The sequence below is a fragment of the Orbicella franksi genome, chromosome 15 (genome assembly GCF_964199315.1).
Source record: "Orbicella franksi chromosome 15, jaOrbFran1.1, whole genome shotgun sequence".
Lineage (NCBI taxonomy): Eukaryota > Metazoa > Cnidaria > Anthozoa > Scleractinia > Merulinidae > Orbicella > Orbicella franksi.
The window spans coordinates 10,088,701-10,114,907 of NC_138159.1; the positions used below are offsets into that span (position 1 = coordinate 10,088,701).

Here is a 26,207-nt window from a genome sequence, read left to right on the forward strand (position 1 = left end):
TCAAAACAAATCTGTCACTGCATAAAACTATACACATTCAATTCTCAACTCTGATATATGTGCAACGGAAAAGAGACATTAAGATATTCTGTTTGTGTTTACCACCTGACAACTGATCACTGAGAGACTTGCAATCAACCCCTAAAAATGAAGAGACCTTTTTACCAACATTGAGGGTAGAAAAATATATCCGTTTCTTCATGTCTCATATGAAAAATTTGGAACGATTTGAGTTTTACTAAATAAATGACTTGATTTTTTCATTTCATGGGTACTTAAAAAATTAGCAACTGATCATGAGGAAATGTAAACACTAATAGTCTTATGGATAAAGTTAAAAAGTTTACAGTGGATTAGAAAATATACAATGTGTTCATCACTTACAAAATGGGGGCTAAGCAATGAAATTTTCACTTTTCAAGAACAAGTGGTCAACCTATAATTTCTCCTTTATACCGTAGTAGTAATACATTTTCAAGTAGACAGGCCAAGTTAACAAAATCATCAACCTAGGGATACTGTTTTGAGGTCACATTTTTTCTAATTATATTGTCAATGTACAATGTTCACAATAAGAGTATATAAATTGGAGTAACTCACTGTAGGGGGCATCCTCTCTCTCATAACTTGTAGTTTTGCTATGTACAGGAGAAGCAGCATTTTGATTTTGACATCACCAGTGTGTGGTCATGTTGAACATGTGTAGAAAATGTTCTGCCTATTGGGGTTCACTGCGATGATTTCTGGATCCTGACCATTCCAAGGGAACTTTGTATAACATGTATAACATAATAACAGCAATAATATGTATGACATTTTGTTTGCTCAGTTACTGTTGCAGTCAGTGCAACTACAGGCACCATTGCAAATATGGCACCTAGCATACCTAGTTGGGCATATGCAGGCCAAAACCTCTTCGTGTAAATACAATGTATGCAAATGTTTGCTGATTTAACAATGATTCTAATTAGTTTGTGATCAGTGATAGCATACAAGTAGCTCAGCCAATTGAATTTCCATATTTTGCGTTAGTATATACTAGTATATCAAATTTCCACAGACTAATTTTACAGTTTGAAAGCCACTCATACAGGACTGGGATTGTCTGAGTGCATCAATAAAATAGAAATGATGATCACACAAACAATGCCACCATTCACTGTACTAATTTGCAACCTAATCAGAGAATTCCACCCTCAATTAGAGAAGGTGAGGCAAGACTAAGTAAAGAAGCTAAATTACATTTCTTGTACATAAAAAGTCATCTACAAGAAGACATGTTGACTATTTCAAAAAAGGTACAAAATTTTATATGTCACATTCTTTGGCCCCAAAGCATAGTTACTGAGCAAATTCGTTTGCTTACAAAGCCTTATATCATACTGTAGTACGTGGGAATAACTCAAGACAGATATTAAATACTTGCCACTCTACAACGAGATATGCTTCATTAGTTACGACAGCTCTCATATTGCGTCTCACATCTTCACAATCCAATAACTTCCTTAATTTTCCAACAAATGCCGCCGGGAGGTCTTGAATTATTGGATACTTCGATCTTCAATTTCAACCTCGCTCAATGTCTCAGTATTCCGAACCATTAGACAGCTGACATGCAAATCGTTTTGCTTCACGATCTAGTCTCGCATTTAAACGTGAAACAACGAAAATAAACGATTCAGTTGATGCATGCCAGGAGTCAAAAACAAAGGGTAATAACTGAAAAATCAATGACTTGCCAAAGCAGGTAAAAAAATTCGTGTCTTTCTCTCAAACAGCAATGTTCCTTATCACCTCTTTCTATTCAAAACTGACGGAAACATTCTCCAAATTGATACCATTTAAGGCCTAAAACAAAGATTCCTCGAATCCTGCCTTGACGGCCGCCATTGACAATCCCCTACAGTATGTAGAGACATTACGACTGCATACATGAAGACCGGAAGTCCTAGAATCTAGGAGTGGAAAATCCTATGTCTCCAGAGCCCTTCGATTCTCGTGCCAAGGCCCTGCCGGCTAAGAGGAGCGAAAAGGGCTATGGGGACGAGAATGACGCAATAAAAGAAAATCCGAATTTTCCGACCTGTCGGATTCTCCATATTTACAGGCAGTGGCTCTTAAACCCTGATATGATGCACACAACGTCTGGCAGAAATGCTATTAGCATCGCACATACCGCTAGTGCTGTTTTTGTTGCTCTATGGCTAGTTTTCCGTTTAGAGAAAGGAAGAATTTAATACGGCTTACTTCAAAACATATAACTGTATTGTCTTTACAAATTTTTCAACACACAAAATTATATTCCTCTCAACCTCGGGTTTATTCTTAAAACATTCGTAAAATTTCGCAAATTTCAGCCTCGACATTCTTAAAAAAAAATTCTTATAAAAAAGGAAGAGTGTATGGCAGCCGCTATCAATTCATACATAATCTCACCTCACTCACTCATCCAGCCCAACAGGGAAGACAAAAGCGGGACTACGTCCCCTACTATTTCCGAACAGAGATGTGGGTATTTAATGTCCCTTACAAATGTATTACGACTAAAAGACTAAAATGACACAACGAAGACTTTAATCGAGTTGATATTTGTCCCTGATTGAGATAATTACTTTAACACCGCACCTGCTTGTCCTCGAACGGTAAGTCTGCAATCAAATTCGCATCCCGGAAATAAAATATCGGCCTGTAAATATCTTCGAGGGGGAAGAACGAGCCATCCCCGACATCGTGACCGCGTTAGTTCATCTTCAAAGTCAATGTTTTCCAACAAGTTCTTGACGTCACTAGACGGGATTGGAATGTCCTCTAACTTCTTCCTGGTTTCCTCCTTTGCCACCCACACCTGTTGAATTAGCGTAGTAAATTCCGTTAACATTACCCAACAAACTAATCCGTCTAACGTATGATACGACTTTGACCATGTTTATCGAACAAATAAATCGGTACATATGAGTAAATAAATGACCAAAGATTGAAAAAAAATCAGTTCACTGAGTATCGTCAGCGTCATTAATGAGCTACCGTGTTTTTCGTGTATTACATGTTCTACTACAAAATAGTCAATGAGAAGCGCATGGAACAGGTGTTTAAAGATTTTCCTCAAATAAAATCGTGCGATCGTTGTTTTTTCCTTCGGATCGCGACTGGTAGATCATGAACTTACCTTGCACCGTATTTGATAGCTACATGGTGATAGAAATGTTAAGTCATATCTAGTGGCATATTCGGTATATTCCTCAGGCATCTTTTCGCTATAATTTCCTTTGAAGATATCTTCGGAGAAATCCACTTTTTCATTAAATGTAAATTTCCAATAATTTTTTTCTACTGATGATTGGAACTTTCCAGTTGCTTCGTCGATGCTCCACTCTCCTTCGGCAGCTTCTTCTATGAAAGACACATACAACTTGATTAGGGTCTCTGCAAAGTGCGGGCCGGATGGCTGCGGATGGCAAATAGCGAATGGCGGAGGACGGATGGCGGATGGAAAAATGCGGATGACAAAATGTGAATGATAACATAGGAACGAGGGGAAATAGGTTTACGATGTTTTCTTACTTCTTACATTCTGAGTTGTAAAATCTCCCCTAGAGAATTCATAGATCGAAACATTTTTTACGCCGGTTATGAAAAAAGTGAAATAATAATAATAAAAAAATACAAAAAATACCAAAAAAAACAAAAGCAAAAACAAACAAACAAAAAAAACCACGAAAAGACTGATCAAGGAACGGTAGTTATTCAGACTCCGTCTTTTACTCTTTTACCACATCGAAGGACTTAAGCTATTTACTTCTCAGCAAATTTCCTCTGCCGAAAACCAGCATTTTCAAAATAAGTGAAACACTTTTACGGTCACAGATCGGCTACCCACTGCACCCTAATCGACAAGTTTGCTTGGCACACAGAGCGTTCGCAGCAAAAGACTGTGTACAACTCGTGTGCAAAGGTGTCTCTGTCGCAAGTGGACTGACTGCACAAGGGCCATGGAATCGTCCCACAGCGACGATTCTCTGACTGAAACTATCTTTGTTTCGGAACCGTGAGTTGATGGGTTTAATTTAGTCGATTGAACTTCGACCTCATCTTTATTTCTCGAAATCTTTGCTAACAATTTCCTTATAGGCTTGTCTAGTGAAAGCGCCGGTTCATCTTCCCGATCGGCAGGATAATAAGACCGTTTGAAATGGAAGGTGAGGGCGTTTTACAGCTTTTATTTTGGAACAGATTTCATGCCATTAAAATAGCGGAGGAGGAAGGAGGAAACGTTCTTAAACTTTTGTAAAGAGTTGTTTTAGGATGAGCTGCAGTTCATAGGCACAGCTGACACACTATTGCAAGGCAACTTTAGAGCGTAAAATCGGTGATTTATTTGAAAAAACTTTAAGGCCGGACCGGAAAAAAAAGAAATGGGAAAAGTAAAGAAAATGTTAACAAGAAGCCGAACAACTCTTTTAAAATTAAAGTCCGCATTAAAGCCACAAAGAAACTCCAGATGAAGAAGTGCTAAAAGTAGCTTCGCACGCCCTTTCCAGCGAAACCCGTCAAAGTTCGTCGGATTTTTCACAGACACAATCGAATATATCAGAAATATATTTTGTTTGGTGTTTCAACCTAAGAAAGGTCAGTTACTATTGACATTACAGGGAAATAAGTTCGCATCTTGTTTTTTTATCGTACAAACTAACCTGAATAGTCCATCAGGAACGGATAAAATGGTAGTTTACTGAAGCGTATCCGGTCACGGCTACAAAGACCTAAGACAAATTTTGGAAATCTGTCCCAAAAGTACACATCAATATCCCTAACTGAACATATGGATATTCCTACACGAGCAATTACAGGAAAAAATGGTTTATGATGATCGAATTATGTTCACGGATATTCTATTTCTCTCTACCTAAAATATCGTAAGGCATTATTCCCTTGTCCGAATTTTATCATCCGTAATATGGTTACCACATTTTGTCATTCTCGCATTTTATCATCCGCATTTTCCATCCGCATTTGTCATCCGCGTTTTATCATCCACATTTTGTCATCCGCATTTTATCATCCGCCATCGCCATCCGCCGTCATCCGGTCCGCACTTTACAGAGACCCACTTGATTAACTCGACTCTGGTTTCGTTTGGAAGACAGAAACACGCATTGCATTGTTTTAAATTAAGAAATAAAACGCTTTCTGTGCTGAGATTTATGACCATATATAAACAAACTCGATCTCATGTTCAAGACTCCCTCCATCTCATTGATTGTTCATCACAGTTCCTAACAATCTCTTCACTTTTTTGATGTCTTTCACCTGAATATAACAAAAAAAACAATCACTGAAATGCATGGTACCTTCACCGGGTGCTCGGATTGTGGCTCTTCCGAACTGACACCACATGTCAGCTTCTAAATAATCTTCCGCACCCCTTTCATCTTTAAACATGCAAAGCTTTTCCAAAACTGCACGCGAGAGTTGTTCCAGATAGCTTGGGTCTTTGTTTGAGATGGAAAGTTCCTAAGGAAAACCAAAGTTATGTGGTTTGATTATTACATTACAGTGGAACCTCGCCTTACGGTCACCTCGTTATTACGGCCACTTTTTTTGTCCCCTTCTAGCCTGGACTGGACCTTGTTGTGGTCTAGAAGCTTGCGTGGCTCAATGATCTTAAGGGTAGTGCTGGGTGGGGCGCATACCCCTGGCAGGTTCAACCATTTCAGAGAGGTCTTGAGTGAGAGTCCTGACAAAAACAGACCAGCAGTTTCCTGCTCTGCTATATCAGGTTGGTCTGAGGATCAGCAACCCCATCCCTAATAAAATCAATTGCTACAGAAACTACGTCGGTACCAAATACTATCCGGGATCGGACTGGTGCGACCTGTGACATTCCTGATGAGAGTTTCCTCCACTGGGGTGGAGCGATAATGAATGTACCAGGCTAGGTAAAAGCTGTAAGGAAGCCAAAAGCACAACAAGGCCGCATGAAAGATCCCTCCTTACACTCAAAGACCACTTGAACATAGGATGCTGGAACGTCAGAACAATGTATACCATCGGGAAGACAGCAACAGTAATGAAAGAAATGAGAGGGTACAAACTGAGCATTCTCGACCTTATTTAGGTAATGTGGACAGGTTTTGAGGAAGCGATGGCAACCACAGCGAAGGAAACCACAGCGGTGTCGCCCTAACGATGAATGATAACACAAGGAAATGTATGATGAAATGGAACCCCAACACAGACAGGATCATTAGCGCACGGTTTTACTCAAAGTATGTGAAGATGACGGTGATTCACATCTACAGTCCCACGAATGGCGCTAGCCACGAGGACAAGGAAACCTTCTATGAGCTGCTCCAAAAGGAGATTGATGCCACACCACCCCACGACCTACTGACCCTGCTTGGCGATGCAAATGTCAAGGTGGGGTCTGAAAACATTGGCTGGGAAGGCACCATGGGTAACGAAGGACTCGGCACTATGAGTGAAAATGGCCAACGATTTGCATCTCTGTGCGCAAAAAGCAGTCTTGCCATAGAAGGCACTTGTTTCAAGTATAAAGACATCCATAAGTACACATAGATATAACCAAATAGCCACGACAGGAATCAGATCGATCACGTGGCGATCCGAAGAACATTCAGGACATCGCTACTTGACGTCAAGGCACAGCGAGGAGCAGATGCAGCAAGTGCCCATCACCTTGTCCGATACAAGATACGCCTAAAGTTTGCAAGAAACAGGAAGAAACAAATGTCAAGGACCATCTACGTCACTGCAAAGCTAAAATATCCTTTGCACAAGCTGAACTTCACCATAGCCCCGAAGTTTTGAGGCTCTAGACATTGAAGACCCAAGCGTGGATGATGCATGGACAGCGCAGAGAGACATCTACTGCACCACGGCGGCTGAAACACTTCGAAAAAGAGCAAGGACACAGAAGGACTGGTTGAGCCCCTCCACCTGGAACTACATCGAAGAAAGACGCGAGCTAAACCACAGCATTATGAACTGCCGCTCAGAAGGAGAAAACAGACAGCGGATGTACCAGATGAAAGACAAGGAAGTGAAAAAGAGAGCAAGAGCAGACAAGAGGAGGACCTTGGAAAAAGTCGCGGAAGAGACGGAAAAAGCAGCGCACCAAAACAATCTGAAAGAGCTGTACATGAAGACGAACCTACTACGCGGATGCCTCAAGAAGCTAAGCACTGGAACGCGGACAAAAGGTGGAAAAGTCCACGACACATCACCACAGGGGGGAAAGTGCTTGAAAGGTGGAAAGAGCATTTCTATGAAATCTTGAATGTGGTTTGTGAAGAAACTTCCTGAAGGATGCCAGCTCGACGACTGCAAAGAACCCCTATAAATGGATACGGGGCCCTTTACAATCCAAGAACTGAGATGAGCCACATCTCGGCGGAAGCGGACAACATTAGTGCTTAAATTCTGAACGCTAGCCCTGCAGTCGCCTTGTACCAGCTTCTGAATACCTGCAATCAAACCCTCAATCAGTGTACAGCTCCGCCTGACTGGAGGAAAGCTCTCTTGGCCAAAATTCCCAAGAGAGGTGATCCGTCTATTTGCGACAGCTACCTAGGGATATCCTTACTTTCAGTACCACACAGGGTCTTCTGCTGAATGCTCCTGATGATGATTCGGGAAGTAGTCGAGAAGAGGTTACAGCAAGAACAGGCTGCCTACCGAAGAGGAAGGGGGGAAACTGAACAGATCTTCATCCTTAGAAATATCGTAGAACAGAGTGCTGAGTGGCAAACGCCCTTGTACATCGGTTTCATCGATTTCAAGAAGGCCTTTGGTAGTGTAAGAAGAGATAAGCTCTGGAACATTCTTAGGCATTACGGCACTCCTGACAACTTCGTCAACATCATACAAGAGCTTTATGATGGAAGCACCTGTTGCGTTGTTGAAAACGGCCGAACATCTACTGTAGAGACAGGCGTCAGGCTGTCTGGTTTTCTCTTCAACATCATCGTCGCCTGGAAAATGCAAAACACTACCAATGCAAGGAGAGGTCTGAGCTGGACGTTCGCCACGATCCTAGAGTATCTTGACTAGGCAGACGACATAGCCCTTCTCTCAATCCGGCACAAAGATCTCCAAGAGAAGTGCAGCCGCCTCCATCAGGTCTCATCGGACTCTGCATCACACCACCAACACAATGGACTAAAAGTTGAAGACATCAAAGACATCACACGCAGGCTGTCAATCGCAAGAAGAGCATATGCCACTCTTAATCCTGTCTGGAGGTCAAAGATGTACAGCCAGCGAACCAAGCTAAGAATCCTCAACAGCTACATGACATCTGTTTTCCTGTATGGCGCTGAGATGTGGAGGGTTAGACCAGCAGACATCGAGCGCCTGAATGTTTTCCAACGAAAATGCCTAAGGAGAATCTTTGGCATATTTTGGTCACACACCATCCCTAACCGTGATTTCCACGAAAGAGCTAGAGCGAGTCCCATCACAGAGACTGTGAAGGTCAGGCGATGGAGATGAATCGATCAAGTCTTAATAAGAGAGAAAGACAACAACCGCCCCTGAGAGCAAGAGAAGGCGCGGCAGACCGAAGATCACGAGAAGGAGAATTACGGCCACTCCGTTAAGACGGCTACATTTTTATAGCCAGTTCGTGACCCTATTAAAGGGTTCCACTGTTTTGTTCAATTTGAGAAAGGAAAGTTTGAGCCTCATTGCCCACAGCCTCAGAATGCTGCAAGGTTAGCAAAATGTTATCTTTGCTAATGACATAAGGCGACTTGTCAAACCATTGAATGTACACAACCACTCTTTGTAATCCACCCTTTGCGTTGATTTCACCCTTCACTTAGTGCTAAAAAACTTGAGACTTATTGGCAAAATAAATTCTTTACCTAAATGGTTCAAAAATCAAATCTAAACAGATTGTTTCATGGGTAAGTTTTAACATGCCATGTGATATGCTACAGACCTGTGGCTCAAATTTCACGGTCGGTTTCAGCCTGTATTGCGTCTGCGATGATGGCAACACCGAGTGATCTTGTTCTTGCACTTCCTCCAGCTTAAGTCTACAGTTCTCGGGAAGATTACAGTCATCAACGAAGTAACAAAATTTGTTAAATTCGTTCTCTACACGCCTGAGTCTTGCAAAAGCCTGCAATTGGATAATGATTTCAGGTTGTTATCGATTCTGAAGACCGGAATGTGGGTTATACTGACTTACTAATCTGTTACCAAGGCTCTCCTTCCTAACTTCCTTAAGTTCTTACAAGTTAAACATACACGAGTGTGCAAACTTTCTATGACACTAAAAAGGCCTCTGGGGAAAGGTTTAATCGGGTGGGCTAAAACCCCAACGAGTGAGCTTAGAAACAGAAAAAAAGTACACAGCAGAAATTTCACGAATCCAGTTGGAGGGAAAAGCCCAGCACGATGTGTGATGGCATTTGAGAATAATACTTGAGTTATACTTAAAAATTGACCAAAAAGCAGGAATCGTTTCGTCGAGTGCCGATTCAAGCGAACAATTTTTAATATTACATCATCTGACCAGCTCGAAATACCCCGCGCGCAGATTTCACGTCTGCTACGCGCGTGTATATTACTGTGTGTCGCCGATCGAAAATTGAAAATTGTCCCGATGGTCCCGATTGTCCTGGAAAAGTCCCTGATTCTAAAAATGCATCAAAATTTGTTCATTAAGAAACAAAAACGTTTTTCGCAACATTTTTCTTTTAAATGGCTGAAGCGTATTAGACGAAACCGCGATCCATAAAGACTTTGCTCAAGGCACTAAAGCCGATAGCAATCACAATTTTTGATCTCCAGACCTACGAGGATCAGTCAAATCGTCTGGGCAATTAATGGCGTTAATGCTTAATGGCTTCTCATTTTGAACAGCAAAAAAGGTTTTTCGCATTTTTCGCAAAAATTCATGTCTTAATAATAACAAATCTACCCACCAGTTTCAATGCAATGATATCTTTTACATGTTCCCTTTGTTCTTCTGTCCCACTGATGATATGCACTTCCCCATGATTACGAGTTACTTCCGCTCCTGTCTGTTTGTATATCTCACGGAGATTAGCTCCACCTTTTCCGATTATTAAACCTTTAAATTGATCCGGAATCTCTACAAGTTCCCAGGTCTTTATCCCCTTCTGCAAGGAAACATTTCACAGCCGCTATAGAATGTGCCTAAAAATCATTTCAGTCAGTCTGTTTAATAAATGAGAAATCAAGATGAAAAGTACTTGTAGGCAATTTTAAAACAGATTGCGACAAATATCTCACAGTTTACATAAGATACGGTCGAACGTTCGGTTACGACCACCATCAATAATAATAATAATAATAATAATAATAATAATAAAAAAAAATAATAATAATAATAGTAATAATGATAATGATAATGATGATAATGCTGATGATATATCTCAATTGACCACTCCCCCAATGGGGCTTTTCAGGGCCAATGAAACCAAAGGATGAAACAAATAATGCAAATGAACATAACATGGTTAAAAATCCCAGCTGGCGGGAGGCAGACAGACCAGTTGGCTATTTACAAGCGTGATCGAGGAGTTGAACTACGGTCTACTGAGAAACAACTCCAGCTAAGTGGTCAGAGCGGGCCTTGAACCCGCGAACTCCGGATTTCAAGTCCGGCGCCCTATCCACTCGGCCACGCTGCCTCCTGAGGTGGTCGCTTACCATTCGTAAGCGACCACCTTTCCTCAGCGACCAGTTTTCGAAAATACCAAACGTTTCCCAGTCAAATCACTATATTTGGAACCTCTTGCAAGCGACCACCTCTCATAAGCGACTGCGACCACTTTTAGAGCTAAAAGTTTGAAATTTTCCTTTGTTTTTAACCTCCTGTAGGCGACCACCTGACAGATAATAGAGCGAAAATAGGACAATAAGGTGTTGTAACATTACGTAGTCTTAGCTAGTACAAGAAACGGAAATTTCTCAATAGAAAGAACCGAATATTTTTTCTCGAAATTAACTTTAACATCAACAAAACATTGCATTGGTATTGGCGCATTGGGTATAAGTCTCTGTAGTTGCCATGTTCAAATGAGGAAACATTTTGACCCATTGTGGTCTGAACTCTCGTAAGCGACCACCTCCCATAAGCGACCTAGGCTTGACATTTTGGGTGGTCGCTTACGGGAGGTTCGACTGTATATAAGAAAGAATTAATGCAGTGCTTGATGAAGACGTTATTTTTTACTTACCACCTTTTCTAAAATAAGCCTCTTTGCACATGCTATCTGCTCTGCATTACCACTGACCGTAAACCCTTCCTCTTCTCTGTCTGCTGACCAGATTTGTGCCCCAGATCTCTGTATTATGTTCCGTATCACAGAGCCGCGCTTACCGATGACATGAGCTTTGAAATCCTTGGGAACCGGCACAAATTCACTCTGCATTGCCTCTGTGGTTGTCATCTTAATGTGGCAGTACCTTAGTGATCTGGAAAGCATTGTTTTCTTTGGCAAATCTTTTACTAGATCTAGTTAATTACTCCTTTTAATGGATGGCATATTTTGTAGACACATGCATGATACTTGTTCCCTTGCTCTGTCATTGTTGAGAGATTAGCAAAACCAATAGTAAGAAACTTATTCATCTAAAAAGCCCTTCACCCTTCTCAGACGGACAATAACGTTTTCTGGGTGTCCATTAAGTACTGTTAATTAACAAGATTCCTGCCATAAGAAACCATTTCAGTATTTATCCCTTGGTTCTTGTAACGAGTCTCGTCAGTACCATGTCAAGAATTTATGGAAAACCATTTCTAAAAGAGATTCTGCTGAAGAGGACTGCACGATGTGTCGGCTGAATACCAGATTCAGGAGGTGTTCGTAAATCATGTCCTTGTTTCAGTTTGTTACATCACGGGAGATATATATGTTATTTGCCGGCTTAGGGTCGGTCCGTGTATTGAAAAATTGTGCCCGATGTCTTGAAAATCCTGCCCTCGGCCTACGGCCTCGGGCAGCATTTCCAAGCCCGAGGTCACAGTTTTTCACTATACGGACTGACCCTAAGCCGGCAAATAACAACATATTTATTTTTTCCTGCGGTAAATTGGCCTACAAGTGGGTTTCTTTACGCAACCGTCGGCTTTGTGATTGAATTGGCTTACGCGCCGTCTAAAAGCCATCGTAAAAAATATAACGAGCGAACAAGCGAGCAACTCAGATACTAGACAAAGAAATATGTATTATAGAACAGATATATTTCGAACTACTTCATGTTAGTTGCATTTAGTTCACCAGTTAAGTTCTCCAAAGCTGTTTTTCCGGAGTGAAATTTCATGCAAAGTTTGAAGTTGTAAGACAAAAACAATTTTTATCAGTGGTTGCGAATCACTCGAAATCAGACTTTCCTACCTTAAATTTAGTAGTAGAAAGCAAGGAAATCCGTTAAGTGTATTCCACAGAAATTCTCTTAAATAGAGAAACGATCAGAGAGGTAAACTCGACTGCAACTGACTTTTTTTGCGTAAATTGTGCGGCGAGAGAAACACAGGATTACGCGCCATGGCAGCGCCGAGCTACAAGCAACCAAACAAAATCTCACAACTTCAAAATACTTAATTGAATTTGCTTACAATGACTTTCCTTGCCATTTAAAAGTGAACAGAGATAAAATTGCGTTGATTTAATAATCGTCGATGGAAGTGCAAAAAGGGCAAAGGTTGACCATTACCGCTAGTTCACTCACGAAAATTGACCAACACGACAATTTCACCTGCGCTGTTTCCCGCCGTTACCGTGACCGTCAGAGATAGGAAAATCCGGACCGCACTAAGAACCGTTCAGATTGCTGGATTGGTTACCGTGCCCTCTTGGGAAAAAATAAAATACATTCCTTCCGTTATAATCCAGTCTACGAAGGATTCTGCATTTCAAACGAGTAGAGTATGTTTTAACCCGCTACGAGTTTGAGCTGTTTGAAATTTATAATGCATGCCCAACAGTTTCCCAAATTTTCCAGGGTTTCAGTTTTTTCTTCACTTCTCGGCTTTTCAAATAAAGTCTTTAAGGAATTTTTAATATTGTATATGTAGCATACTTCTTACAATGCACTCTAAAAAAGTGTTTTAGAGTTCTTCACTGAGCAGGCCAGAAGTCAATGCTTGTAGACCTTACAATGAGCAATAAATCAAAATAGCGCCGAATGATGAGCGACAGTCACTCAAAGTCCAGTACCTGTAAAAACGTTGCGCTTTGCTTTTGGAAAGAATTTCACATTTTGTGTTCTATTCTGTACATAAAACGACATATTATCCATGGTCGATGTGGAGTCCCGGGTGTGGGAAATTGTCTCTTTTTGTGTGTGCGGGGGTGGGGAATAGACCACTAAGTACGACAAAAAAATGGCAAATCGGCCACGCCGAGATAAGCCCGGGGGGGGCATTGTAACATGCGGGGAGAATTGAGCCATGCATTACAGTGTAATTTCCCCACTTCTGACGTTCATGTCGTTCATATTTCTCATATCGCGGTGTTCACAGATTATTGGTTTCTTTGGTAATTGACAGTGTAGCATTGTTACATACAAAAACCAATTTCAAATCATGTTTGAAACGCAAAATTCAGCGGAATGGTTCACCTTCATAACTACACAAGAAAATAGTGGGCAGCAGCATATTTTTCTAAGATAGAAAAAATAAGAAATACAGAATGACACGCTCATCACTGCTAATGTTGTATATATTTACCAAGTGAGAGCAAAGGAAACCGCGTCTAGCAAGGTAAAATTATAAGGAAGATTATAATATTCATGTCTCCAAGCCGTGTGTGTTGTTATCCATCTTAAAATCTCATCTAGTTTTCATATATGATCCGGAACTTATTACCTATCTATCGAAGTAGCACACTAGTGTTGATAGTAACTAATCAATTGAAATGAAGAACGAAACGATTAATGAAAAGAAACCAGTCAACTGGGAGTGAGACTCTTACTGCTAATGAAATCGGCAAAACGAGACTGGTCCATTGACTGTTTCCGAACAAATTAAAATATATGAACATCACTGAAGTTGAAATATTGCACTTGATTCCAGAGCCTTCAGTAAACCCTTGTTTAAGAAAAACGTATTTGCCTGTCTTGATCAGCTTTCATAATTCAGCCGATTTGCGTGGTTGTGGTCTAATATTAAAGCAAGTTGCAGTGAGATTGAGAAAAAGGATGATAGGTGACTTTGCAAATTTGCTACAGTCGTGTGATGATGGTCTACTGAACGAATGAGGTCGTCACGACCTCATTTGTTCATTATATCATCATCATACGACTGTCGAATCAGTGATTTGACCATGATCACGCGCCTCTCTCTAGTAAACGTTGACGTTGTTGAACATCATCTTGGACCGAGGCAAGTTGAAGTGAGATTGTGTACATGTAAATAAAACAGCTGAGGTTGGAGTCGTGATGGCAGAATCATCATGTGACTCAGGTTTTGAAGTCAATTATTTACAGGTAACACAGGCTTGTCTGATCGATAGACATGACTGGTTGATGATTTATGTATAGTTCATTATGTCGATAGAAATCGCATACTTTCACATCATAGTTTTGTAATGATATATAAATCACTAAACGGATCTTACTGTATGATGGAAGTAATACTTTCATTGAGAGATCTCAACTTCTATTAAATCATATTAGGCCCAGTTCAGACGTCGTGCCTCTACCGCCCTGCCAAAATTTAATTGAAACTAGTAGTAATCAGAGATTATGAGAGTGCGTTCGACGCTCTCACTTTAATATATAATTATATATCGTAAATAAATGATTTCACTAGCTGACTTTCAACCTTTGTCTACTGCTAAAATCAACATTTTTCAGCAGCAACCGAGGTTTTACAGTCAGATATGCATGGTGTCAAAGTCCATGCTAGTGAAGAGGTCACGATTTGTTGATACGTTTCGTGACGCTGTCAGTTTCTGTAGTCTCTCAAGTTTCATAGAATATTTAAATTACGTACATTATTCTAAGCTAGCATTTGCAGTCGCGTGCTCTTTTCGCGACTAATTTGAGTATTTCCCCTGATGAATAAAGTAGTCTTATGGATCTTGCCTTCAGAGTACTTTTCCACTGCTCACATACTCACGTGTTCGTCACATGTCTTATCACATGTCTTAGTATTAAACGGTACCGGTTTACTGGCCGTGACATGCTCCTGCAAAAATCAAGCGGGGTGGCCATTTTGGTGTCCTTACAGGAATGTGGTTTTTTCAGCCTAGAACCGTGCATAGGGAGACCAACTCTGAAAAGCCACAGGTCAAAATTAGGTTTGCGTTCTACTTCGTCGAACGCAATTAGGTTCTACTATAGCACGGCAGAAGGACAACTCTGATTCAAGCGTCGTGCGAGAGTCGTACCAAATTCAGGATTTAATGAAGCCTCGTAACAATTTCCTCGTTACTACCTGTCGGAATGCAATTAATTACAATCTTATTTATGTATTTTGTTCGGCGCGGCAGAAACACGACGTCTGAGTTGCTGCCGTGCCAGATCAAATTGTGTAGCACGACCGAACTAAATTCAAAAGTTTAATTTAGACACCGTACTTCTGCCGGCGCCGTGTTTTTGTCGAACTTAATCCCTGAATTTAGTTCGGCACGGTTGAAGCACGAAGTCTGAGCTGGGCCTTCAGATCATTAGTTAATCATTGGAATCAGCGAACAGATGTAGATGCTGAACATCTTGCTCGCACGCCGTCAGGCGACCGTTGAGGACAACTTAACGAGAATTGATTGCAGCTTTCTAAAGTAGACCTACAAAACTTAACACCATAACTTCTGCACTATTTTGTAAACAGACGATGGAACAAGAGCTTTCGTGCATCATTACAATACATGTAACATATTACCATTCTGCCGGCCGCTGATCGTAGATGTATCCACCATATACCGGAACATTTTGACGTAAGATACGTTTCAGTTGTAGGTCATAGTTGATCAATATAATCCAGCTGACAACAGATTGATTCAGAGCGCAAACGTTTGAGAAGACCCGAGAAAATCTAGCAGCTAAGCAATCGGACTTTGTGCCACTTCCTGGATGGTCTAATGCCGACGCTATGGTCGCAGAGAATTATGGGTGCTCTTATCGCTAAAGACTAGAGGAGTTTTTGTGCCTTGGTCAGTTGGGGAGACATAATCGTTCATCTCAGCTTCTCAAACGATGGTGGGTTTATGAGAGATTTACAGTTATCATATAAAACTAAATAATTTTAAGGGTTTTTATTATAATGTAACTTGGTCCACGACGAAAAGAAGAATATCCTGATTGGTTCCCCGAGAAGTCCGAATTTTTTACATGTATGTGAGCTATCTTGAAATAGGCTAGTCGATTTATACGTCATGAAATTTCAAACACGATCTCTTCCTCAAATGAAGTATAATCATCATTTGTCATATACGTACAAATGAAATATAATCCTTCAATGCAAATGACCGTGATTCGGAAAATTATGTTATGTGGAAAATAAACATGGCGGACAATTGTGGGAAATCAGTGATAGCTTTGCAACTAGCAGCTATTACTGCATCGGAGAAGTGACGGTAAGCGATGGATTTTCTACATTTCTCTTAATTTTCTACGGAAATCAGTGACTCAAGATTTTGAGTTAAAGAAATATAGGCGTTTAAACGTCGTTTTGAAATATGGTACGGCCCCATACTTCAAAATGACAATTAACCTAAGAAATAGCAATTTCAAGGGCTGCAAAAATATCATAAGGAACTATAGCCAACAGTAATTATTGTGATCAACTACTGGCCTCTGGCATCCTCATAAAGGGTGAAGGTGGATTTGGGGATTTCGAAATATGTAACAGGGAACTATAGTCAATACCGGTATTTTAATTAGCAAATTAAGGTACCAGTCAAATTTTAATTTTGATTTAATTTTGATTTAATTTTAATTTTTGACTGGTTCAGTGCATTTAAAAATGCACTGAACACAGCTATCCAAAATTTAGTTAATTTCCAAGTTGCATTACAGTAGCTTAAAAGTCAATGAAAAGTTTTTGTTTTAGAAATTAAAATGTGAAGTATTTGTCCAACTAACAATCAACTAAAAAATAACTAAAGCAAAGCGCGTGCTCTGATTGGTTAATTTAGCGTCTACTATTTGCCCATGGGTGTACGCAGCTGACGTGTGTGCTAATGTTTACAAAGCAAATCTTTTGACAGACATTGTTTCCAAAGTAATGGCCGACGTTCTTCTGCCAGAAATGCTAAACTGTCTTCACAGTTGTCTGAAGATGAAACTTTATCGAGTTACTGGTGTGCAGTCAGTTGTCATGAATGAATTTTCACGTGCTTGTTTTCTCTTGTCATGTAAGACTACACGATCATTTTTTTGTGATGTAGCTCAACAAAAGGACTTCTGTTGTTCCAATGTCTCAATGTTATGTTATAAAACAAATGGTAAACGCCATAGCGTGCACTACTGAGTTATGGATGCACTTGGGAGGTTTGCTAAGCACTCAAAAAGACTCTTACGCTTCTTTCGTGCTTAGCAACCTCCCGCGTGCATCCATAACTCAATAGTGCACGCTATGGCATTTACCATTTGTTAATTAAAGCACCATAGAATATCTTGTTTCTGGTACAATGTTAACAATGTACACAAAAGGTGCAGAATCATACAAACAGATAGTATTAGATTTGATCAGAAGTCTCATCATTATAACAGGGCTGGAAATAACAGTCAGTCATCAGACATTGTCCGACCAAATTTTAAGTATGTCCGGCCAATTTTCCATTATGAGTGGACATGATGTTCGAACATTTCACCAACACCAAGTTATTGTCCATCCATAAAATTTAGTCAGATACAGTGCTAAAAGGCTCGAGATTGCCGGTACGGTCACCAATGCGGCTAAAATTTCAGCTTTGGCAACGAAAAATTCTGGTTTAGTCGACAGCCTAAAATAGTCTGCGTTCACACAGGCTACCATAATGGTGACTATGTTTCTCTGTGTTGATGATCAATAACGGTTATTTTCTCAGACATCAAATTTAGTTAGATACAGTGTTAAAAGGCTCGAGATTGCTGGTATGGTCACCGGTGTGGCTAAAATTTCAGCTTTGGCGACCAAAAATTCTGGTTTAGTTGACAAGCTAAAATATGTCTGCGTTCACAGGCTACCATAATGGCAACTATGTTTCTCTGTGTTGATGATCAGTAACGGTTATTTTCTCAGACACTGTGTCCTTCCAGAAATACGTAGTCAAAGATCTTTGTTTCTATAACATTCAATATAAGAAAAGAAAGCAATCTATCCTTTTTGCTTTGCTGTAAAGGATCCCCTCACAAAGGAAAACTTGCAAATGGCTGATCGAGTTTGCCCGATAATGCATTGTAAACCCTTGAGCATTGTGTCTCTTGGAATGCATGAATCTTTCATAGACATTACATAAGCTATATAATCATACAAAATTAGCGGCCAAAAGAAGTCTTAGAAATTTTTTCTTTACAGATTTTATGCATTGAGTTCTTTTTTTTTTATCACTTATTCGCCAAATGGCTACTCAAGAATTTTTTTAATTTTGGGCCCTTGACTCTAACAGTTTGAGTCATATCCTGGAGCCCATTATGGGCTCCTGCCATATCATAAAGCAGAAGTGTTCATCTTTTCTGTACTTGCCAAATAAAGTACTCTTCAGAAATTGCCCTATTATGCATTATGTGCCTTGTGATATGTTGTTAGCACTTCAAGTACGTGTATGTATCCTAGAGTCAACTTTGGTCAGGAGTCCATCACTAGGAGCCTGCAACTCCCATACTAAGGCTATGTCACGGTTTTTTTTCAGACCGCTCTATTTTTAGGCTTCTTTTCCCACCGAAAAAGTCATTTTCGGTCTATGTGAGCGTGAATTTGTAAGGAGAAAAATGGCAGCCATAGGTAGACATGTTGACCTAATCTTCCGGTTAAATTATAAAGTCTGTGCTTGTGATTGGCCACTGAAGTTCCTGCGGGGGTCTGAATTCACAGTAAATTCAAACAAAAAATAGATGGGTCTGTGAAAAGGCTGGGAAAAGAATAATTGGGGTAGTTGCACACTCCTAGTGATGGGCTCCTGCTTTAAAGGGACACAGTCAGCTGCCGCACATGCGCATTAGATACCATTTCATAGCTAATTTGCATATCACAGAGACGTGATCCATGTTGTTACCAAATATGATAAAAATGATATCATAGGATGAGCAAAAGACTTAGTGCACTCAAAAACAGGCTTTTCAGTAAATGATTGAAAATCAAGCAAAACACCGCAAAGATTGAAGCGGATTTCTTGATGTACTTTGATTTCAGGATGAGGTGAACTTTTTTCAAAGTGAGAAAACTAGTGTCCAGGTCAGCATGGTCCCAAAGCTGACTGTGTACTTTTAATGGTAGCATTCAATAGAAAACTAGGTTTGCTTAAGGTTACAGTATACCTTCAGGGGTGTCTCGCGTGCAAGTAATGAAGTGCGTGCAGTTTAAGATGTAGATACCTAAACCTCTATATCAAATTGAAGCTTATAGAGCTGGTTATCAAACTATACCAAGAATTTTTGAATAAAAAGAATTGTCGAATTTTTCATGCCAACTAAATGCGAGTGCCTGAATCACCTTTCGAAAGCTACAAGTCAAAGCGAATTTTGTTTTTTGCCAATTTAATTTTTTCCGCTGTTTCAGGGCCCAAAGCACTTAAAAAGCATGTCTGCGTTTTGGGATATTCAATTGCAGTAAAAAGTTACAGAACATTTTCGAAATAGGATTAAAAAAACGTGGAGTGATCGTACAGAAATCGCTCGTGGTAAAAAAGGAATCTCGAAATTAATAATTCGCAGATGCGTTTTTGTAGTTTATATGTTAAACTAGCTACTGTCCAAATTTGAGGGCAATTGAACAAATTCTCTTTGAGTTGTAACTCTTTAAAGTGTCTGCTTCAAGCGAAAAAAATTACTCGAGAAAACAGCGCTAAGAAAAATCTTCTGCTTCGCAAACAAACTCCGCCCACAAACGCCTTCAACTGGGTTCTCAGATAATTGAGCTAATCAGTGCAGGGAAAGTTTACTACCGTGAACCTCCTGGTGAAATTTACACACGAATCTCCAAAAACCCATTGTGTTTCGCTATGCGTGCAAGGCACCGAAGACGTAGCTGTAGCTCGGTTTTTCTTGAAGCTTCTCGAGCAAAATGGGGAAGACTAAAAAGGATATGAATGCTAGAGTGGCTGGGCGAAGAAAACAAGCAAAAGAAAGAAAGTGCGACTGAACAACTGTGTGAGGTCAACTGTGCATGGATAATAGTTCAAATGGTCTCAATGAGTCCAACGATTCGTCGACTCAGAAGAGTCTCTGTCGACATCCCTGTTATTGCTGTCAAGTTCCGAAATTTTTACAGAACCTTTCTTTTCTCTTACCACGAATTTTTTTCCTGCCTTATACGAAAGCTATGGCTTCATCCGCGTGGCAAACTTTCGCTTCTTCACTCATTGATGTATTTTGATTCATTTTTCGCTGTTTTCGCTTTTTCGAACTGGCCCACGTTTTTAACGTGGTCTAAGTTTACTTATAACTTAATACTTAAAACCAAAAATGCTTGGTAGTCACAGCAACAATGCTGATCAACTGAGCAGTCAATTCGTGACATCTATACTGGTAATTCCTGCAAAAATCATCTCGGTTGATCACGTATGCGCCACAGGGCTGTCAATCAAGAGGTAAAATTTTATTTCCGGCAAAAACATAAAACTGCCATTTCTCCGCCAATATCTAGCCTTTTTCAAAATTTTTTAAAGAAATTAGAGATTATTCTTCAACCACTACTTTGACCCAAAAATCCAAATTTGAAGAAAATTGTCGACCCGAAGGTATACTGTAACCTTAAAGAATACATAATCAGAAGATAATCAGGAGAGATCGGTGCAGTCATCTTGTAGATAAAGTCATCTAATCATCATAAATGATAAATAAATCAAATTTACGTGCAGTTCTGAATGATGTGTATTGAAAATCTACACAGTATGCTAATAAATTTTATTATGCTAATTACTTATGCAAATCAATTATGCAAATTAATGTCCGGTCAAATTGATAAGATGTCGGACCAAAATGAAAGGACACATCCTGTTAAAGAAAAATTATTTCCAGCACTGTCATATGAAACTAAACCTAAAAAATGCCTTCTCGTTCACTTTCTGGCAATTTTATGTGTGCTAAAACACCTAAATTCTGACATCCTCTAACAAAGAAGCTAAGTGTACTAACTTGTACTCATTCCTAACAAAGGTAATTTTGTGAGAGTGAAAATGTCAATCACACATGTTTCCCTATCAGTGTATTTTTTCAAACATCAGTCAAGAAAATTAACAATTATCCACCACTTTCACCAACACTAAGGTGAAAAAACAATTGTTTTAGTCTATACCACACACACAAGTTGAAGAATCAGCCGATGAAATTTGCTCCTCTGCGGCAGTCACCAAAGCAAAACGGGAAGCCATTTTAACCTTTTCTCCATTTGCTCAGAGGTGAATAGTACTTGCTATTCACCTCCCAAGCTAGCCAATCAGAATGCACATGCAGAAAGCACTATTAACTTGTGGGTATAATACTAATGAAGGTTATTTTCGGTTGACTTATGGAAATGAGCTTTTCTTGCATTCTTGCCCCTACAGGTGTCACATCTCCAACTCCTCCTGGCTTGCTATTTATCACCTAGTTAGGAATGTCCACACAAGTTGGATGATACCAACCATTACACTGAAAACACTGCACGTACTCCTTGTTATCATTTGGCATTCTACAAACACAGAAGATTTCTACTGTTGCTTTGCTGTTAATTGTGTACATGGTATGTTACCCACCATGTTGTTTTTGGAAAAGGAACCATCTCCAGTGAGTTGAGGCAGTTGACATAATGTGTACGCATCTTTTCTTCATCATATGATTGTGTCACTGGGTCTATGCCATTGCACAAATCTGTTGCAAATGCTAGTGCAAACAAGCCACAGTTACTTGAATTGATTTGCTTTTGAATCTTCTCATTTGTAAGCAATATGGAACCCCTAGTATGCATGAGCAAGTGACAAGAATCGCAGATGGCAATTGGGCTAACTCTTTGAAACAAGCTGTCATATACCTTGATGGTTCCAGGCCTGCAAGAAATGGTACTGAGGTATACCCAATGATTGCCAGTGTTAATTGTTTGCACGAACTCACTAATCACAGGGGCCACCAGTGTACCAGCAATAGCTGGGTCATGCAGACCATCCACAAAAGGAAATTTTGTTTTTAGTAGTAACTGGCCTGCATGAATCTCAGAGTCACACAACCAGTTTGTTTTCCTCAAAATGTGACCTCTGGATGATCCTCGTAAAGAGTGATTTAGGGTCATTTGGGTCATTTGGGTCCTGGATGATGATGATCATAATCATAATCATAATCATAATCATGATGACTTTATTACTGTGTCAATTACATCTAGCAGCAGAGAATCTCCACTGCTAATAGGGGACACCTAACTAGAACTATCTAAAAATAATATACAGAAAAGTCCTATAAGAGAAATGAAAATTATGAGTTACAACGATGGAAGCCACTACATCCATCTGGGATGTTGTCTAGATCTAGCCTCTGTACGTGGGTCTTGAACTGCTTGAGATTTATCGCCAATCTTTCTTTATAGCTGGATGTGAACCCATGATGACTTTGTGTCAGGAGAGTTGTCATCTACCACAATAACTGCAGGATTGTGGGATTGATTGATGGGTTGTTGGTTGTTTGTTGTTGACTTGTTTTGTTGGCTGCTTGCTAGTTTGGTTGGTTGTTGATTCCTGGCATGGTTGGTTGTTGGGTTTGTTGGTTGTCAGTTCCTTGTTTTTAGCTGAATTGGTTGGTTGGTGCTTTTTGCTTTTGTTGTTTGGAGGTTGTTGTTTTGACTGCTGTTTGGTTGTTGGCTTGGTTGGTGGGTTTTTGAGTTATTTTTTTGTAAAAAAAATACCTCTTTGTTGGTGCATTGGGTATGTTATGGACGGGTCAATGGATGAGTGAGTGAGTGAGTGAGAGATGTATGTATGTCACACCAATCAGATTGGATCTACTATAAACAGCCAATCAAATTTCTTGTTGTAAAGGTAAATGGTATGTGAGAAGATTTGATCCTGATACAGTTCAGAACAGCCATATTTATTCTTCTTTAAAAGAGTAGGAAGTATTCATATATTGTGTTTACTTCGACATTTTCTGTGGGTTAGGCTGAGAATTTTAGTTATGAATGAGATGAGCCTTGAGGTTTGAAACAGTTTGTGAGTTAGTAGTATGCAAATGGCCGAGATATTTTCATTTTTAGTTACAAAGGTAACTTGATACTTTTGTTCTTCACAAGGAGTAAACTCAATTACAGGTCATGAATCGTCGCTTCTAGTTCTTAGGACATATTTTAGAGGAGACAATACTATTTGGATTTGAAAGAGTTCTAATGTTTACAACAGTAAGTGCAGGTTACAATATTATTGTTTTGTTCTTGTTGTGTGCAAATATAACAGGATATTTTTATTTTTTAGTTACAAAGGGTAATTTGACACTCTTGTTTTTCACAAGGGAGTAAATTCAATTAGAGCTGACGAATCGTCACCACTTGTTCCCACGAGATGTTTGCTATCTTTAGTTACAAATGGTGACTTGCAACTTTTGTTTTTTATATGGAAGTAAATTCAATTAGAGCTGACAAGTTATCAGCTATTGTTTCCAGGATATTAAACAAAAAAGAAGCTTTCATTTCTGGACGAAGTTTTATTATCCTCTCTGTTTCGTACGGGTTACTTTCAGCTTCTACTTCTCGCACTCCAAAGAATTTAATGTTACTTCGCCTTGACTGAGCTTCAATTTTAATGTTGCGTATGGCGTGACAGATAACTTCACTCGTCATCTTGGCTTAAACCTCTGCATTATTATAGCCAAATATTATTTATATACTGCCTCAAGAAAAGAAGAAAAGTTTTATTTCGATGCTTTCTTAGCGATGTTGACAAACAAAATTAAAATTGAGAAACATAAATCTAAGTCACAAATTAATATGTGAGAAAGCCTCCTATTGTAGTTAACCCCTCAGTTACATGAAAGATATTAACAAACTGTAATGTAAGATATTATTGTAATGTAAGTTATTTTAAAAAAATGGCAAATAATGTTAGTATTGTAAGTTTTGTTATTATTGTTAAATTGTAAGTTATGTTGACATTGTAAGTAGTAGGTAATTTTTGTATGTAATGTAATGTAAGATATTGCAATAAAAAAAAATTTCATTTCTGGACGGTTTTTACATCTCTGCAGTAGCAGTTTAATAGTTTTATTTGATGACATTCATTTCAGTCCGATATTTTTAAAGGTAAAAAGTTTGAAAACTGCTCAAATGTTCTTTGAAGACTGCGTGGCACCAAGTTAAAGTGCAATTTAATTAAATCAGACTTTCAATGTATCAGAGAGGTTTTTTTCTCTTTCTCTCTATTTTCGGTGAAGTAGTGTTGTGTTGTGCTGTGTAAAAAGGGTAAACTTACGACTTGTATAAAATGCCAAAAGGTCTCTTATTTAACTTGAGTATTTTTGAGCAAAAATTCCTCTTGGGGGCTGGAAGGGCTATGTGATCGGTGAGTGAGGGAGTTATGCATGTGTGCATGTCACACCAATCACAGTGTGGGTTGTATCAAAGAACAAATCAAATTGCCTGTTAGAAAATAAGATGGTATCTACATCAATCTGGAGACGTGTCAGATTACTGTAGTTTGTTCAGTCAAACATTTTATGGCTTACTATTTAGCTATCTTACCATGGCCGATGTAACATTGCATGTAGATCATAAATTCCCAGTTTCTTTCTTGCTGTACATCGCAACCAAAAAAACTTGTCAAATTAACCAAATCATTACTGTAAACAGCTCCATAAATGCTCCTATCTCCGACACTTCACACACAAAAGAAATAACTCTTGCATGCCTTGCATGCCTATGTTTGGCTTGGTTGGTCGCTAGCCGCTACCTTCAGTTGATTGTTGGCTTATTTGGTTTTTGTTTGTTGGCTTGGTTTGTTGTTGGTCCCTTGTTGTTGGTTCATTCAAATAGAGGATTTTTGGTTCTCGGTTGGGTTCACTGTTGGTGGCTGGTTTGGTTGGATGTTGGCTGTTGGTTGGTTGTTTGGTGTTTGTTGGTTAGTTTTTGGCTTGGTTGGTTGATGGCTAGTTTGACTATTAGTTTTGGGCTCATTTTGGTTTTTTGAAATGATTGGCTGTAGGTACATGTACTCCATCTTCTGTTGGTGACATTTGCCGCTTTTTACCAGTGGGTTGTTGGTTTATGAAGTGTGGCATTGAGTGGCAGTTTATGTGTTCTTTTTCTTGATTCTGTGGGATTTCTTAACTTCTTGTTTTTCTTTCTCTTCATGTAAATGTTTCCATCAACTGGTACATTTACAAAGTATTGATTTCACATTATTGATGCACGCTGTCCAACCCTGCTGGCAAATGCATTTCTTTTACATCGTACTGGGAGGGGTAGGCACTTTTTGGTGGGATGTTCTTTAGCTTTTTTCTCATTTTTTATTGATTTCTCACCACTGGCATAGTATTTTCATCTGTGACCTGGTAACACAAAAACTTATCATGAATAGAATGCAAGGAGCTGCCCAGTTCTTTAAGGGCGCTAACATCTTCAGTGTTGTATTTCAAAGATGTTATCTGCTTGAGAGTCTCCCTGCATTTCATTGCCTCACTCATTATTTCACTCTCTACTGTCATCTTTGGCTGTACTTGTGGTTGTGGCACAAAGCCAGGCAGTGGAGGCTCAATTGGATCCTCAGCTATGGAGTCAAGATTGAGATTGCTTTTAAATACAACATCATCATCTAGACAGATATGTGGATTTCCTTGGAAGCTCTTGGGTAGCGCCTCCCACTTCCAATCTGCATTATGCTGGAAAACAGCAAAGAAGTGCTTGCACAGTAGACCTGTTTGGCTGAAGTCTGGGCAGCTGCACTCGGGCATTTTGTCATCTCCACTGATGGATAGGTCGTACCAGATGTCTTTGGACTCAGCAGATGCAAAGTGGAACTCTCCTTTCCTTTTACCCTCCCTAATTTCATCAGGGCTGATTTCCTCAGCAGCAGACATTCTATTCATACAGTGGGACAGAAATTGCCTGGGCT

General features: G+C 39.6%; 1 protein-coding gene across 1 annotated transcript in view; it reads right to left on the reverse strand.

Annotated features, from left to right (window-relative positions):
* The window catches only part of LOC145470432 (uncharacterized), a 38,388-nt gene extending 22,369 nt beyond the window's left edge, over positions 1-16,019 (reverse strand). The window contains exons 1-7 of the mRNA XM_081454237.1: positions 15,884-16,019; positions 11,235-11,472; positions 9,954-10,151; positions 8,954-9,145; positions 5,349-5,493; positions 3,167-3,390; positions 2,626-2,845 (exon numbers count right to left, since the gene is read on the reverse strand). Coding sequence (XP_081310363.1) covers positions 2,626-2,845; positions 3,167-3,390; positions 5,349-5,493; positions 8,954-9,145; positions 9,954-10,151; positions 11,235-11,447 — 1,192 coding nt within the window. The 5' untranslated portion in view covers positions 11,448-11,472; positions 15,884-16,019. The remainder of the gene's footprint in view (positions 1-2,625; positions 2,846-3,166; positions 3,391-5,348; positions 5,494-8,953; positions 9,146-9,953; positions 10,152-11,234; positions 11,473-15,883) is intronic.
* Positions 16,020-26,207: the final 10,188 nt, after the last annotated feature.